Below are 18,023 nucleotides of genomic sequence, written 5' to 3' on the forward strand. Positions count from 1 at the left end.
CGCCTTTGCCCAACCCCTTAGTGCATTTAGGCCATTCTAATTGGCTAAATCTTTACCATGTGATCACACCTGCGGTTATGATTGGTTAGCCTGGCGCAAGCGAGAGGAACCTACTTGCCTCGTTTCCTCGGATACGGCGCCGCGAGACGGGACTGGGGCCGGCTGTAGTCCGCCGCAAGGTGGAACCCCAGGTGTGAAAGTTTCGCACAGCGGCCATTGGATTTAGGCTAGGGTCGCCATGGCCAGCGTCCACGAGAGCCTCTACTTCAATCCCATGATGACCAATGGAGTGGTGCACGCCAACGTGTTCGGCATCAAGGACTGGGTGACACCGTATAAGATCGCGGTGCTGGTGTTGCTGAACGAGATGGGCCGCACGGGCGAGGGCGCCGTTAGCCTAATGGAGCGGCGGAGGCTCAACCAGCTGCTCCTACCGCTGCTGCAGGTGAGGGGCCCCCGCCGGCTCCAGCTCATTCAGCACCTCCCCCTCCCTTGAGCACTTACTTAGGTGCCAGACGCTACAGCCAAGGGGCTGGGGACGTGGGCTTTGTCACACACTCCCAGTCTCCCCGAAGACCGCGAAAAACCAACGCTTGTGATCCCAGCAGCTGACACTTACTGAGCGCTTACAACGGGCCAGGTGCTTTGCATGCGTTCATGTCCCTGCTCTGCCGTGTCCTGGTTCCAGCATCTCTTAGCTGAGAGTTTGGTGATGACTTGCTTTGCCAACTTCTTTTGTAAAATGGGACTGTACACAGTCCTGAGCTCTACCCTGGCGGACCATAATCAATAGTACTAAAGACAAAACAGTTAACATTGATTACTTCCTGCTAAGTACTTTGCAAGTTTTCTTTCACTTTGCAGACTCAGATCATAACCACCACTTACTAACTTTAGGACTCAGGCCAGGCAAGTGCCTTAACCTATGTGGGTCTCAGTTTTACCTCTGAAAAGAACCCACTGCTGTAAATCTTTATAGGAGCAGAAAGCCTCATTTTTCTCCTGCGAGTGTCCGGTGGTTTTGAACTGCCAACCTAGTGGTTACTGTTGTTAAGTGCCATACAGTCAATTTCAACCCAAAGTGAACCTCTGTAGGGTTTCAAAGGTGTGACTGATGAGCTTGAACCGCCGAGTTTGCGGTTCAAACGGAGTTTTTGGTGCAGCACATTAACCACAGTGCCACCAAGACTTGAGCTTTTCCTGGAAGCTGAAAGAGACAGTACAGGCTCTCTTCCTGCCAGATGCCGCTGGTGCCATTGCCCCTGAATCTCCTCAAAAACCCAAATCAAAGTCAAAACCAGCAAGCTACTACACAATTCCTACTAGGACTGTGGTTCTCAGTTCAGTGCGTATAGCACAGATCCACTGTACTCACCAAAGTATTTATGTTGTTGTTAGGTGCTGTCAAGTCGGTTCTAGTGACCCGACTCTAGTGACCCTGTTTAGGGTTCCTGATTAGCAACTGGTGAGTTTGAACTTCCGACCTTGCTATTTAAACCGACCTTGTGGTCCACTGCTTTATCACATCCGGACTCCCAAAATCTCTTTAGAATTTGCATATTAACATTGCTGTTTTGACTTTAATGTTGTTATTGTTCAGTGCTGTTCTGACTCATCGCGACCCTCTATAGGGGTTCTGAGGCTTTAAAAATCATTGGAGTCCTGGTGTGGCACTGTGAATTAATGCTTAATGCGTGGGATTGAGAAGTTGATTTGAACCGCAAATTGGTGCTTCCAGCTCATCAGCCACTCCTCAGAAATTCTATACAGGGTTGCTGTGGGATGGAACCTACTCGACAACACTTAACAACAACAATAACAATCTTTGCGAGAGCAGAAGCCTCATCTTTAGCCTGCAAAGCTGCTCATGAGCTTCAATTGCTGACCTTGTGGTTCACAGTCCAGTGTTTCTAATAGGATACAAACACTGAGAGAGTGAAAATTCGTTCTTTTGCATTCACTCTAGTCCACTTTCCTCCCAGAAATTATCACTTAATATTCATTCATTCAACTGCTTAATAAAAGTTTGGAATGAACCTTTCCCTAAATATGTATACATTTAGATAAATGCATGTGCTGCACATAATAACAACAACAGTCAGCATATGTACTTCTTTTGTTTGTCTTTACATAAATGTTACTTATTTCTCCTTTCATTTTTCATGCCTTGGAGGTTTTTCCGTGTCAGGACATTTGAGTAGATAAGCCTCATTCTTTTTAACATCTTTATTGTATTCCAGAGTAAGAAAAGAAACCTTTTCTTACTCTCTCTCTCTTTTTACCCATTCCACATAATGTATGCTGAAATGGAATTGCTCTGTTGCAGAGCATCCACATCCGAAGTTGTCTTGTTTACTGCCAATTTACTGTCCAAAAAGAAAATCATTTTGACACTCAACGAGATTGTAGTCTTGATGGCTGAGTTGCCTGTGTTGTTGTTGTTATGTGCTGTGTCGCTAATGGGACATTTATGGCCTTCAGCATATAGTGGAACTCTGGTAGTGTAGTAGGGTACCAGTTACCAGAAGTTCAAATCCACCAGTTGCTCTGTGGTAGGAAGATGAGGCTTTCTGATCCCATATAGCCTCGGAAGTCCTCTACAGGGTCGCTGTGAGTCAATCGACTCCAAAGTGTTACCAGCATATGGTATATGTATCTGACCTTCCAGGGTTTTAGGAAAGATCCATTAAGATTATGATTGTGAAAGCTTTTTGTAAATGAAAAAGAAAACATCCACATTTTGTAATGTTACAAAATAACTTCTTTAATATTTGTTCCAAACATGGGAGATGGTCTTACCCAATTTTACTGATGATGGAAATTAGGGATCAGAGATGTTGCAACTTTGCCACAATTCTACAGCTAAGAAGGAAGGGACTGGTGAAGCACTCTCTGGCATCTAGTACTTTCTCCCATTTAAAATGATTCCACCCACAACACAGATGGTATGCAGCTGTGAAGTATGACTTCAGTGTTACAGGTAAAATAGGGTATTTTTGTTTTTGAGCTTATGATTTTTCACAGCAGAGTGGTTGATAAATGTATCCATATTTGCAACTCATTACCAATCTCCCACGTTTCAAACAGTCACCCATAACCTCCCTGTTTTTCCTTTACCCAGGGCCCGGATGTCACACTGTCCAAACTATACAAGTTAATTGAAGAGTCTTGTCCTCAGCTGGCTAATTCAGTACAGATCAGGTAAACGCCGTCTGTTTTCTTATGTATGAAAAGGTGTAGATGAAAGTTAGAAAAGGACAACTGTTAATTATTTAAAAAGGTAGCTTTATGATAGCAAGTTATTTTTTAAACATCTTTAATTAAAAAAAAATAGATAACACTAGACAAACAAGGGGGCTTAAAAAATTCGTGAAAAAATTCCATTTTTTTAAAATTCTATTTTTCCATGAACTTTTTGAAGCCACCTCCAACTATTTTGCAACTTTTCTTCAAAGCATATTATTCTATGAGTGTCTGCCTGCTGGTTTTTCATTGCTGCCGTCAACTCTCTTTTGACCGGGTAAAGTGATCCTCTGACAGATTTTATGATTAAGAAAGCAATAAGCAGTGAATTTTCAGAAACGTGAGAGTAACGTTTTGGAGTATTGCATTTGCTTTATGCCCCGCCATTTTATGTGAATGGCGGAATTGCCTCTTTTTCTTCTTTTTTAAAAGCTGCTTATCTAAGAAAACTTTCTTCTGCCATGGAAATGCTCCCTATATGTCCAGCATGGTAATTATTAGCTGTGTGTGGCTACTGAGGGCTTGCAATGTGGCCGGGGCAACCAAAGGATTGAATTCTTAGTTTTATATCATTTAAATGAATTTTACTTAAAATAACCTCATGTGGCTAGTGGTTGTCATACTGGTTTATCCATTCTTCCGTTGGTGGGCACTTAGGCTGTCTCCATCATGTTGCTGTTGTGCGCAGTGCTGCTGTGAACATGGTGTGCACAAATCTGTTTGTGCCATGGCTCTTATTTCTCTAGAATTTCTACCAAGTAGAGGGAATGCTGGGCCGTATGGTATTTCTAATTCCAACTTTTTGAAGACGTGTCATACTGTTTGCCACAGAGGTTGCACCATTTTACAGTCCTGCCAACGGTGTAGGATCGTGCAGCTCTAGAGGTTAAACCAGACTAAAGAAAGAAAATCTGGAAGTAACCTTTATCTGATTGCTTTAAAAATAGACTAAGTTTAGATGCTAATTGTGAACTATGAAATGTGGGAAGGTGTTCAAAGGGCCTTACTAAACAATGTACCTCAATTTTTCCGTTCAGAATCAAACTAATGGCTGAAGGTGAATTGAAGGACCTGGAGCAGTTTTTTGATGACCTTTCAGATTCTTTTTCTGGAACTGAACCAGAGGTTCACAAGACAAGTGTAGTAGGTATGAAACTCTTTAAAGAAGAGCAGTGTCCATTAACGTGAGCAGCTTTCTAAATCACCCCTATCATTATCCTGCTGTATCTGAGAACCAGTGTGGTCAGACATATCATACTTTGTATTTATGGCCTTGGCACATTGATAATCGACTTGTGGAAAACCATCTTCTGTTTTTGTCTGCAGCGGTCTGTCAGCCTGGTCCCTGGGGGCTTTTAGGGTTTTGGCGCTCATCCTAGGTCACTTGACTGCCTTGCACAACTATATGCATTCAGTAGAAGTGATGGCAACCCACAAACATTTATGAAAAAGAAGCTAGTGAAGATATATTATTGAAAATAAGGTCTAAGGTGAAGGTTATAAGGAGCCCTGCTGGCGTGGTAGGTGTTGTATTGGGCCGCTAACCAAAAGGTGGGCAGTTCAGGTCCACCAGCTGCTCTGTGGGAGAAAGATGAGGCTTTTTGCTCCAGTAAAGATTCCCAGCCTATGAAGGGAGGATAACTGAGTCAGAACCAACTCGACAGCACACATTCACCAACACTCAGGTGAAGACGCAGAAGACATTTCTTGACACTTTAAGAAATGTCTGTTTATTTTTGGTGGCCGTATACATGAGCAAACATACATGCATTCACATGAACAGTTCAGTAACGTAGGTTACGTGGTTCACATTGTCACCATTCTCGTTCTTTCGACCCATGTTTCATCACCATTAATTGAGGCTTTTAGCCCCTTGCAGTTCTCATCTGTGTTTTAGATGAACTGTGGTCAGTTTATACTCACTCATAGACAATTTTTTGTAAGAGCACTATGCTCAAGGTAAACGTTATGGATTGGGTTAAATTGTTTAATTTAATGATGGCTTCATGGGATAGTTTAGGTTCATGGTTTAAAGATTATTTCAAGACATTAGATTTGCGTTCTTGACACTTTTCTATCAGCTTTGTATCCAGCTGGCTTTCTCTCTGCATGGTACTTTTTGTTATTCAGCCTTAGTTAGGTGATAGTTGTTCCTTTTTGGTGTGGTCAGCTCTGAACTTACAAGGCAGAGTAGAAGTGGACCATCTGCCTGGGAGATTACCTTCTGGGAAAGCCAGATAGTTAAAAGCAAACAAAGACAATTTCAGGTCGTTGTAACAGCCGTTGTTCAGCAGACTGGCCATAGGGCTATCAGAGGAGTGGACAGTAGTTTTGTTTTACAGTTTAGGGTCAGCATGAGTCTGAGGCTGACTTCACAGCAGCCAGTGACCATAATAACAGCTACAGTGAGAATAAAATGGAAGCAGTGATGAAGAGAGAAGGGGGCGTGGCTGGGTGAGGCTTCAGCCCCGAATAGTAAAAAGAAATCCGCTTTGTAAAGAATCCGTGCTCTTACCATGTGTAGCTGACAGTAACAGCAAGTGTCTTATTTCACTTCTTTGGAAGACAGGACTGACAGGCAGGCATTGTGTGGGCTGCGTCTCAGTCAGTGCTTTCACTGGGGTCATTTCTTGTTTTGTAGGTTTATTTCTGCGTCACATGATCCTGGCCTACAGGAAGCTTTCTTTCAGTCAAGTGTTTAAACTCTACACTGCCCTTCAGCAGTACTTCCAAAATGGTGAGAAAAAGACAGTGCAAGATGCAGCTATGGAGCTGACAAACAGAGAGGAGGGCGAAAGTAAAATGGAGAAAGAGGAGCTGGATGTGTCTGTCAGGTAACTGGTCTTTTACCCCAGCACAGAAGTCCTTATTCATCTCGACCACTGCCTCACCATAAGGTTGGTGGTTCAAACCCACCAGCAGCTCCTTGAAAACCCTATATAGGGTCGCGGTGAGTTGGAACCAACTCTACAATGCTGAACAACAGAAAATTTAGTTAATTCCTAGGCAGTAAGCCCACTTCTCACTTAACAACATGGTTAGGTTCTAAAGACCAGCTCATTATGTGGAAATTGCATTACATGAAAATGGATCACAACATGGAGAGTGATCACATATTACACAACTGCCAAAATACATCATTACTTGGTGCTGAGAATCATGGCTCAGCCAAGTTGACACGTAACCTCACGCCTCTGCATTCATTAATAAGATGTGGTGGGCGCTGTACAATCAGCACTGGACTGTGAGCCACAAGGTTGGCAGTTCAGACCCACCAGCTGCTCCTCAGAAACCCTATATAAGGTCGCTATGGGTTGGAGTTGACTTGATGGCACTTAACAATAACAACAAATGTTAATGTCCAAAATGGTCAGCTGGATTTTGTTTTTTCCAGATTGATTTTGTTATTAAATATGCATGTCAGCTTTATGAAATGTGAAATGTCAGGTGGTGGTGTGCTGTGGAGTTAGTTCTGATTCATAACAACCTTGTATAGAGTTTCTGACACTGTAAATCTTTGGGAGCAGAAAGCCTTATCTTTCTCCCGCGGAGCTAATGGTAGATTTGAACTGCTGATCTTCTGGTTAGCAGCCCAGCTTGTAATCCACTGCCCTACCCGGACTCCTAGAAATGTCGGATGGGGAGTTAATAAGTGAAGAGTTCTTGTATGCCATCGAGTTGTTTCTGACTCTTAGCGACCCTGGAGGAGTTCCTAGAACAGCTGATGGGTTTGAACTGTTGACCTTTCAGTTACCAGTCCAGTGCTTATCCTGCAGCGCCACACCAGGACACAAGTGAGGAGTAGGTGTCACTCACCCTAGTTCTATTATGGTTAACATAATAAAATATCACTTCTTCAGAAATTTATTAAAGTTCAGACTTTCCTTATTTTGGTTTGACTTTCAGATCAGTCTGATTTAGTCAGGTCTAGCTGCATCATTTTGTTTCTATCTTACTATGAGAATTCAATTGTGTGCAACTCAGTATGTTTACTGTAAAGGTTTAGAAAGTTACAGAAAATATTGTTTATTTAGTAGACTGAATTTCATCACTGAAATTAAGAAATGTATTACTTAGACAAAGTGTTCATAGAAATTTTTTCATAGAAATTTTTTAAGTAACATTCTAATTATCATTATTGTAATTTTTGTCTTAAAAACACATTATTCTACTTGCTATTAGTCCTTTTTTGTTTATATTATATGTTGTTGTTCTTAAGTGCTGTCAAGTTGATTCCGACCTTTAGGGTTTCCAAAGAGCAGCTGTATAGGGTTTCCAAAGAGCAGCTGGTGATCTTGAATGTCCAACCTTGTGGTTCAATCAGACTTTGCAATTCAGTGCATTAATCCATAGTGTCACACCAGTACTCTGTATTTTATAGAATATAAACACTTCTTTATGTATTTAAAACTAGACAACTTTTATTTATGATTAAGATGTATACCTTTTAACAGTTGTCAAAAATGTAGTCAGCCATGAAATCCCCATCCTATTTTTTTTAACCTCAGCCTTCAAATGTATATTTCTTGACTTATTTAAAAGTGAACATTTCTTTGTGTGCGTGTCATAAGAAGCTTTTTACTTTAGTCCTCTTTCTTTCGTTTTGCTAATGGAATGCTTTTAGCTCTCTTTTCTTCAGAGAATGAGCTTTCTTGCATTAGACGTTCTTGTTAAAATTAGAACGGGGTGGGTGGGGAGAAAACCAGTCTGTAATACTGCATCACTTTCAAATCTCCCATTCCTCTACCAAATGATTTCTGTTTGGAAATGAGAAGCCGACCGTTAGTTTAGGAAGGAGGGACGAAAGACTCAGTCAGAAAATGTTTATCAGGTGTTTTATTTTGTAATCAGATTCTGGAAGAAGGTACAAATGGTGACATGTAGCTTTGGCTTCGCCTTGACTGCGGCAGGAGGGCCGGTAGGAGGACCACGCCTTGTGAGCTGGCGGTAGAGGCTGCCAGGCTACGCGAGTGCCACCTTCTCTGTGCTTCCTGGCAAAGGCCTCACAAAAGTGGAAACCCTTTACTTATAGCAATTTAATCTCAAACCCCCCTATCCCCCATGGATCAGTTTACTAAACAGGTATTCATGGAGAGTGGACTGTGAGTTAGGCCCTCTGCAGGTGCTGGGGTCACCATGTGTAGGAACTGGCCTGTTTTTTTTGGTGCTCAGAGGCAGTTTCTGTCAGCACATACTTACCAGGAGGGACAGCTATCTGAGAGATGACTTCGTGTCATCTAGGGAACAGAACTTCGGAGAGCAGCGGACATAGTAAAGACTTGGAGCACTGGAAGAGAGTACCTGGGGTGGGCTGGCAGGGATGGCCTTTCGGAGACCAAGAGCCAGCTCTGAAAGGGGCTGCTGAAAGTATCTCAGCTAGCGAGCTGACAGGGACAAGCTAACTGACTGACGGTACAGAAAGAGGACAGACGGTGAGATCGGGAGGACAGAAGAGGCCTGATCCCTCACTCCGGCATCATGCTTCCAAGCCTTCATGCCCTCCTGGTCTCATTTGGTTTTTAGTAACTGCTGTGTGTCACTGTCTGCTCCAAAATCTCTACAAATATTCCCTGGTGTGGCAATATAGAATAAGTCCTGGACCACAAGGTCGCTTTGAACCAAAACCTTGGCAGTTCAAATTCACCAGCCACTCCATGGAGACCCTAGAGGGTTGCTATGATTCAGAACGGACTCAACGGCGCTTAACAACATCACTCCCAGCAGGTACTCCTTAGCCTGGTGTGGGAGGCCTCCCACAGTTGAGCCTTCTGCCCTTGTGGTTAACTTCTCTGAATGGATGCTTTCCCCCAGCCAGGTCTGCTCACATGTGTGGGCATGCACAGGTGTGATCATGAACATCTCTAACAGACATGACACTGAGGGAGTGTTGAAAAAGAATCCTAGTGGTGCAGGGGGGTAAGCATTGGGCTGATATACATAAGGTCAGTTCAGCAATTCAAACCATCAGTCCATCCTAAAGGGAAAGATTTGGCAGCCTGCTTCCACGAAGTTTACAGCAGTTGGAAACTCTCTTCAGTATATACACATTTTGTGTTGTGACATTGATTATAACCCTCACAGTGTAACAGCACTCTTCCTGCTTCTCCCTGGGTTCCCCATTTCCATGAATCCTCCTTGCCTGCCCTTTGCCTTCTTAGCTGTGTTTTTGAACAAATGCTGCCCTTTTAGTCTCCTGTGGTTCATCTTTCTAAGGAATGCACATCTCCCTGTTCACCTTATTGGCTATTAAAAGTTAATCTGTAGGGATAAGTTCAGTTCCAGGTTTGAAGAATGTCTGAGGGCCTTTAACTAGCACACTCTTAAGTCTGTCTTTTCTATTTCTGAAATGGAAGAGCCAATTTTAAAAGTTTTGAACTTTTCTGCTGTTAACTATCTATTTGACTTTGTGTTATCATTTTTTAAAAAATGTTTTATTGTGAATTATGTGATAGCTTACATGGGATAACATTAGGTTTACATTTATCCTTTCGTATATTGTTTCATTGCCATGGTTACAATCCCCTCCATGAATCATCAACCAACGAAGGGGTATACACTGCAAGCCTGCCCCCCCCCCCCCCCCCCACACAGCCCCTCTCCCTCTCTGGGCCTGAAGTCCCCAGCCGCTCCATCTCTCCATGTCATTGTCTCTGCCTCCATTTCTGGCGTCACTGTTTCTCTGGGTAGGGTCCCGCTCTTCACTCTTCTCCATTGATGCTCCCCGGGACCTCTTCTCCTAGACTGCAAAGTCAAGCATGCCCTTCCTTTTGCTACAAAATGTCTACCTTTACATTTTCAACCCTCACAATCAGTCCTGATAACAATTATTCACTATTGTATCACAAGAGACCTATCTTCTCCATCTCCTTTTATCAGCCTCACCCAGACAGATTGGATGCTACTCACTGGAGATTCTACCTTCCTCCACGCCCTCTAGATCTAGACTCCCTCTTGCAAGCTTATAAGCCAGTCACTTCTTGCCTTTGTAGCCCCCTCATTTTGGGTAGCCAATGTCCAAGTTGCCCATCCCTGTCTACTCTGTGTATGGTGGGGGTGGGAATGATCCTTGCTGTAAAGATTTGTTCCCTCTTTTGAGTTACTGCATCCATAGATGTAGGTCAAGTTCATCCAATTGTATCAGATTACTCATTTTTTCCTCTTCTTCTAGTTTAGCTCTGATTATCCAGTCATTGAAGCTAGGATAAGTGGGTATTATCTGCAAGTGTGGGTGTTCTTATGCATATGCCGTCTCTTCTTATCAGCTGGACGCTTCACTCCTCACTCTAATCCTCTGTGGCTATGTCACTGACTCTGGGTCCAAGAGTCCCCAGGTCTTGCCACACTGCTGGCCAACCAGGTATCCACCTGGGTTCATAGGAGTCTATTGAACATTGTAGGACTTAGCTCGCAGCTTCATTGCTGTTTTTTCCATCACTTTCCCTTATCAGTGACGAACGTGGTCACCAATCACAGCATGTATTCCCATTGAGTCTTAGTCTTGGAAGGGGGTTTGCCCTGAGGGCACCCAACCACTTGGCTTGATGTCTCCTGGGCGAGCAACTTGCTTGTTCTTGTAGTAATCAGTCGGACTGCCTATATTGTTTTGTATTTTTCTTGTCGGTCTTTCTTTCTTTTGTTAATCATTTTTGCTATTTTAAACTATTCAATATTTTACTTTTTTCCCAGAGAAGAAGAAGTATCTTGCAGTGGGCCTTTGTCTCAGAAGCAAGCAGAAGTTTTTCTGTCTCAACAGGTATGTTAACTCTATAATTTATCATAAACTTTCCTTGGTCCTGTAGCCTTAGGCTTATGGGTTACACTGCATCATCCCTGACTCTTGGTCCTCTTTTCTTCACTGACCGTGTGGTTAACCGTGTCTATATGTCCCTTCCAGTTTTGTGTGTGATTTGTATTTCTGAATTGAAGTAACAGTGCTCGTTCATTTAGTAATGGTATGTGTGACTCACACAATTCGCTAGCATGTGATTTAGAAGGCTCTCTTCTGCTCTTCCAACATTTTATTATGGACATTGTTCAAGAAGAAGAAGCTGAACAACAGAATGCAGCGTGCTCCCAGGGAGCCCTCAGTGAGTTGCTGCCATTGCCAGCTGCTCTGCACCTGTCATTTCACCCTCTGTCCTGGTGCATGTCAGAGAGAGGTGCAGGTGTCGGTACACCTCACCTCTAAAGATTTCTGTCTGCTGCTTTGGAGCTTTCGGTTTTTCATTTTTTCAGTAATATAAGCAGAACATTTCTAATATCAAATTTGTTTTTTTCTTCCATTTTTCTAGTTTCTCTGCACTTCATTTTGTTGTGAATTTTGTTTTTCCTTAGAAAGATATAATGTTGCTATCCAGATACAAGTGATTGATGATGAATTTTGAATGGATTAGAAAAGCCACACTAGTCATGTGGTGCAGGAACCCTGGTGGCCCACTGGGTTAAACCATGCGCTGCTAACTGAAAGGTCAGCTGCTCTATGGGGGAGAGATGACGCAGTCTGTTTCTGTAAAAGTGTGCAGCCTTGGAAATCCTATGGGCAACTCTACTCTCTCCACCAAGGGGACTCTGAAAAGTCAGAATCGGCTTGATGGCAGTGAGTTTGGTTTAGACACTTGTTAACTGCTCAGGGATCATGCAAGCAGGAGCCTCACTTCCTTCTTCCATCTACCTCAGTGTACGGCAAATGGATGAAAGGGTTAAGTATACACCTTTAAAGCTATAATTAGATGACAAGGAACGGCATATTAACTTTTCACTGCTTGCCTGGTGACGAAAGGCCATCTGAACATAAAAGCAGTGGAAGAAAGCACATAGGAGCAAATCATTGAAATTTTCAGCATAAAAGTGACAGCTGTCCCAGGTCAGAACACGTCCTAGTAAAATTATAGTAAAACTTGGGAGAGCCAGAACTTGTATAGGAGGAGAAAACACAAGTATTTTTCAGTAAAAGGAGTGATAGAAAAACGGGAAGAGTGTACCCTGTCAAAGGCAGAAAATTTGTGAAACCCAGAAAATCAAGGCAGAAATTCTCATCATGGTCCAGCTCTCACAGATTTCACTGTGAGAGATAAACTGCCAAATGGGAGAAGGGATTTATAGTAGGTACAACAGTCTCAAGGTTAATATTTGCTACCAAAAAAAAAAAAAACGCTTTCAAAGACTAATGGTGAGACAAACTTTACAATGTAGTATGAAGTGAAATCAGGAAGTAAAATGATAGTATTGTAATTTTATTAAAAACATAAATCATGTGCATATGAACACACAAACCAAACCTGCTGCCATCAAGTCAATTCTGGCTCATAGGGACCCTATAGGAGAGAGTAGCTCTGTCCCATAGAGTCCTCAAAGCTGTGCCTCGTTACTGAAGCAGATCTCCAGATCTTTCTCCTTTAAAGACACTGGATGGGTTTGAGCTGCTAACCTTTCAGTTAGCAAGGCAGTACTTAATTGTTGCTCCACCGGGACTCCTTACATACCTACATATGCACACACACACACATATATATGTATGTATGTATATCCATGGTTATGCATTCGAGGACTCAACCAACTGTGAATAGAAAATATTAGAAGGGGAGCAATTAAATGATCAGAGTAATTCGTCAAAGATGACGAGGAAACGTGCAGTGCCATTGACATATGAGGTATGGTAAGTCAGCTAGAGATTATTTAAATTGTATGAGAGGATATGCAAGACCATATGCAAATACTGCATCATTTTGCATAAGGAATTTTGTGTAAGTCTCTGTAACCCAGTTAAGTCCTATCATGTAATGTGCAGTTCGTTTTCTCTGTGCTTTGTACATTGTTGTTGAGCTCATCCTTATGAAACAAACCAGTTGGGGTGCATCTGGGCAACTTGGTAGGATAGGAGAGACAGGACAAGCAAACCATACGATCCGTCTTTTAGAAGCTTGCAGTCTGGGGACAGATTTATAATACAGTGTGATAATAGCAAGGCATACTGGAAGGGGCTTGTGGGACTACTTTGTCTAGAAGAGCATGGAAGCAGTAGAGTGAACAGAAACTGGGACCTGAATAATAAGCAGGAGTTTCCTAGGCCTGGTGATTCAGAAGAGACGAGTTCAGTGTGTCTGGAGTGAGGGGCAGTGTGCTGAAGGCTGTTGCCACAGGGCCACACCACACAGAGGGCTTCTGTAGGAAGGTCGTTTAATGTATGTTTCCATGTATTTACTGGCCATTTAAAAATTTCAGGCTTCTTTGTTAAAGAATGATGAGACGAAAGCCCTTACACCAGCATCATTGCAGAAAGAACTAAACAGCTTGTTGAAATTTAATCCTGATTTTGCTGAAGCGGTGAGTCTTTCCAGAAGATATTGCTGAGTTTGGAAGACAAGGTTTTAAAAAAAATTTTCTTTTTTTAATGTTGATTTGTCATTTAAATAAGTATTCGCTCTTTCTTAAATCAAATTATTGGCAAGTAAACAACTTGGCATAGTTTGCTAAGCCCTTTGGGCCCTAGGGAGTTTCTTAGATCTCCTGATGTTCATTCATCATCTCTCTAATATTGCTGATTATGGACAGGAGATGATAGAGAAGGCTTATTTAATTATTTCAGATCTCTTTTATTCTGTGATAGACCTCTCCTTCATATTATTTATTTGTTAAAGGCACAGTCATTTACCATGCAAAATGCCCACATTCTAGATTTAGCTGATGCAGGATGGCTTCTTCATGTGGCAATGCGTTAGTTTCTCTACCACCAGTATTTCCTGGAAGCTGGTAGTAAGATATTATTGTTGTTGTTAGCTGTCATCGAGTCAGCTCTGACTCTTGGCGGTCCTGTCCACAACAGGACACAGCAGCCCCCTCGTTGTCCATCTTTGGTATGCTCAAGTTCACTGTTGCAGCCACATTAGACTGATTTAAAAACAAAAAATAAAATTATGTTTTGGGACTAACTGATTCTTTTCTCTTTTCCTATTTTGACAGCATTTTTTCCAATAATTCCATTCCTTACAGGATCCTTTTTTATTTTTTTACCTTGAAATTTTTCTTGGTATTACCTGGATTTGATATCTGACTCTACCCACATGTAGAAACAGAAAGTTTAGTTCAGTGAATGAAACAAAATGAAAACAGTTTCAAAATAGAAGATAATTAACTCAGTGATCTAGTAAAAGTTTCATTGTACTATAACGGGGACACTTAGAAAAATTAATTTCATAACTCATATATGGATTGATGTGTAAATGTATTTTAAAATAAAGACCTGAAATAATCCTGAGTGAGTTCTTCCTCCACCCTCTCACATATCACTCACGGGTCCTACCTAGTGCACACTGTATGCCTATTTAAGAGAAAGCTAATACAAACACCCATTTTTCATTTGGAGATCCCTCTTGAGGGATCTTTGGCAAAACAATGGATCTTGATCTTGTTCTAGTCCCCATGTAGAGCAAAAAATGAAGATAATCTATGGCCATCTTGTTGAAAGTGTGTTGTTTGTACTTAGTCTTTTTCAAGAAGAAGCAGAACATTGAAAATATGTGGCCTGTTTCTTGTTTTAGCATTATCTCAGCTACTTAAACAATCTCCGGGTTCAAGATGTTTTCAGTTCCACACACAGCCTTCTTCATTATTTTGACCGCCTGATTCTTACCGGAGCCGAGAGCAAGAGTAACGGGGAGGAGGGTTACGGCCGAAGCCTGAGATACGCCGCTCTGAACCTGGCCGCCTTGCACTGCCGCTTTGGTCACTAGTAAGTTTATGGACCTCTGTCCATGCTGAAATGGAAAAAATCAGCTCACCAATGTCATGATGTATTAAAGGAAAAAAAAAAGCAAGAGAGGCAGGGAGGGAGAGAATCTTAAACTTGGACTTTTCATTAACTTCTGAAGTTCTGTCTAAATCATCTGCCCCCTGGTGTCACTACTTGGTATCACCATCTTAGAGCCTGGCCCCTTTCCTTACTTCTAAAAGGAGCTCTGGTAGCGCAGTGGTTACTAATCGGGCTGTGAACCGCAAGGTCAGCAGTTTGAAACTATCAGCTGTTCCGCAGGAGAAAGATGAGGCTTTCTGCTCCCATAAAGATTTATATCCTCAGAAACCCTGTACAGGGTCACTATGAGTCGGAACCAACTCCACGGCACACAGCCACCACCAAGAACAACATAGGAGCTGTGGTAGCGAGTCAGGCTGCTAATCTCACTGTCAGCAGTTTGAAACTACCAGTGGTTCCGTGTGAGAAAGATGAGGCTTTCTGCTCCTGTAAAGATTTACAGCCTCAGAAACCGTATATAGACAGGGTCGTTAGGAGTCGAAACTGACTCCACAGTCACCACCACCATCAAGAACAACATAGAATTAAAAATAAATTAGGTTATTAGGCCATTGACTCCCAGCAGGGTTTTTTCTGAGGTAATAGTGGGAATGCAAAAGGTATTTTAAGTGTTTGAAAAAAAGCCAAAAGGAAATTGAGCCTTTACTGGATAAATACCCACACAGACTGACTGAAAACCTTTCTTTCTGCTCTTGGATGCAATTCAGGCAAGTCAGTGAGGGGACTGGTGTATTCCATTGCTGGGATGTCTATGTTTATAATGAATCAAAATAGGAAAGTTGATGCATTATTACCTCGTGCTGTTCAGTGCTGTCAAGTTGATTCGGATCCATAGCAACCCTGTATAGGGTTTCCGAGGAGGAGCTGGTGAGCTTGAACCGCTGACCTTGCAGTTCAAACGGCTTTGCAGTGTGGTGCAGTAACCCACAGTACCGTACTATGTAGAGCTAAAAAAAACCCTGGTGGTGAACTAATTAACCAAAGAGTCGGCAGTTTGAACCCCCCAGTCTGCGTCCATAAAGATTTAGAGCCTTGGAAGTCCTATGTGACAGCTCTGCTCCGTTCTTCAGGGTCATCATGCGACAAAATCGACTTGATGGCAGTGGGTTTGGTTTTGGTTTTATAAAGAGTTAAGTAGATTAAAACTTTGCAAGTATGAAGGCTGTTAGGAAAACAAGGAAATAATGTGAATGGTGGTAGGAAGGTAGGAAATTATTAATTGAGGAAGTATTTGTTTGTTTACTGTAGCGTTGTCCCACTCGAAAGAGATAGGGTCTCTGTGCAGGCATCTTATTTCCTTTTCTTGCCTTATTGCTCTAGCTAGGACTTGAAGCACAGTATTGAGTTAGAGTGGTAATAAAGGGCATCCTTCTCTTGTTCCTGTTCTCTAGGCGAATTGTTACTGTTTTAGTTGCATGCCATTGAGTTGCTTCCAACTCATAGCAATCCTGTTTAGGGTTTCTAAGAACTGCTGGTGGGTTTGAACTGCTGTTAGAAGTCCAGTGCTAATTCTGTGCTACCATACCATGCTCGCTATCATTTTCCATTGGGAATAATGTTGTCTGTTGGTTTTGCATCTCTGCCCTTAATTATGTTAAGAACTCTCCTTTCTGGTCCTATTTCTCTGATATTAGGAAAGTGTATTGGATTTTATTAAATGCCTTTCTGCAATTTGGATGATATGGGATTTTTATCTTTTATTTTATTTATGTGGTGATTTATGCTGATTGATTTTCTAATGTGGAATCATCCCTGGTATGAATCCCACTGGATCATAAAATGTAATCTTTTTGAATTCTGTTGACTAGAATTTTGTTGAGAATTTTTACATCTCAGATTCATAAGGGATGTTGATCTCCCTGTAACTTTGTTTTTAACTGATATCATTGCCTGATTTTGGGATCAGGATCATTCTGGCTTCGTAGAATGATTTAAGGATAATTATGTTGTTTTCTCTGTTCTAGAATAGATTGAGCAGAAGTGGTATCAACTTCTTCTCCCAACGTTTGGTAAAATTCTCCAGTGAAGCTGTCTCATCCTCTGCAGTCTTCTGAAAACTAAGTAATAGTCTGCCTTCACTAGTTAAAAAGGTCTGCCTTGAGTTTTGTGCTCTTGTAAGAACCCTCTCTATGGGGCCACATTGACCACAGCAACCTGAGAGGTTAGATAAGAGCCTTAGGGAAAGGTGAGTTCATGTTAATGAGGCTGGAACAACTCAGACAAGGAAGAGAAGAATGGTTGCACCACTCAAAAAATTGCAACCTGTGTCACTGACCTGTACATGTAGGAAGTGGTGAATTGGTGTATGTGGTACTGTGTAAATTCTCAACAACAGCAGTAATAAAATAATTTTTTTTTAAAAGAAGAAAGATAAAATGTTGAAGAATGATGATGAATCTGTGAAACACCTCACAACATGGTTGAACCTGGAGGATGTTATGCTGAGTCATTCGCCAATTATAAAACATTAGTCAATCACAAAAGGAAGGACAAATACTGTATGGGACCAATGTTGTCAAAAGTTAAAAATAAAAATAAAAAAGTTTCCTTGATAAAAGAAACCATCTATGATAGTTCTGGAGGTGAGGGAGAGGGAGAGGGAAAATGATTCACAGGCTAGAGGGTAGACACATGTTAACATGGGTGACAGGGCAGGCAATATACAACAAGAGGGAGGTTAGCAGAGGAAAGATGAAGGTAGTGGCTGGAGACATAGGGAGGAATGCAGGCGTTCAGATGAATAGAGGTAAATACTGTTAACTGTGTATACATGGAGGGGATTGCAACCATGTGATGAAGCAAAGTGTAGGATTTATTTAAACGTAATACTGATGATCTACTCTGTAAACCTTCACTCAATTCATAATATAATATTAAAAAGAAAAAGAAAGAAAGAAAATGTGACAACTCAGCATTTCAGATCCAATTTTGAGGTCCTTAGAAATCCTAGTGTGGCACTGTAGGATAAGCA

General features: G+C 41.9%; 1 protein-coding gene across 2 annotated transcripts in view; it reads left to right on the top strand.

The window, feature by feature from the left end:
* Positions 1–203: 203 nt before the first annotated feature.
* Positions 204–18,023, top strand: part of ANAPC5 (anaphase promoting complex subunit 5) — a 60,114-nt gene continuing 42,294 nt past the window's right edge. The window contains exons 1-7 of one of the 2 annotated variants that reach the window (XM_006865403.1): positions 204–445; positions 3,122–3,201; positions 4,281–4,390; positions 5,885–6,077; positions 10,930–10,996; positions 13,465–13,566; positions 14,781–14,971. In XM_006865403.1, the coding sequence (XP_006865465.1) occupies positions 239–445; positions 3,122–3,201; positions 4,281–4,390; positions 5,885–6,077; positions 10,930–10,996; positions 13,465–13,566; positions 14,781–14,971 (950 nt within the window). In that variant the 5' untranslated portion in view covers positions 204–238. The remainder of the gene's footprint in view (positions 446–3,121; positions 3,202–4,280; positions 4,391–5,884; positions 6,078–10,929; positions 10,997–13,464; positions 13,567–14,780; positions 14,972–18,023) is intronic. The other variant, XM_006865404.1, reaches the window with a different exon arrangement.

The sequence above is a fragment of the Chrysochloris asiatica genome, unplaced genomic scaffold (genome assembly GCF_000296735.1).
Source record: "Chrysochloris asiatica unplaced genomic scaffold, ChrAsi1.0 scaffold00078, whole genome shotgun sequence".
Lineage (NCBI taxonomy): Eukaryota > Metazoa > Chordata > Mammalia > Afrosoricida > Chrysochloridae > Chrysochloris > Chrysochloris asiatica.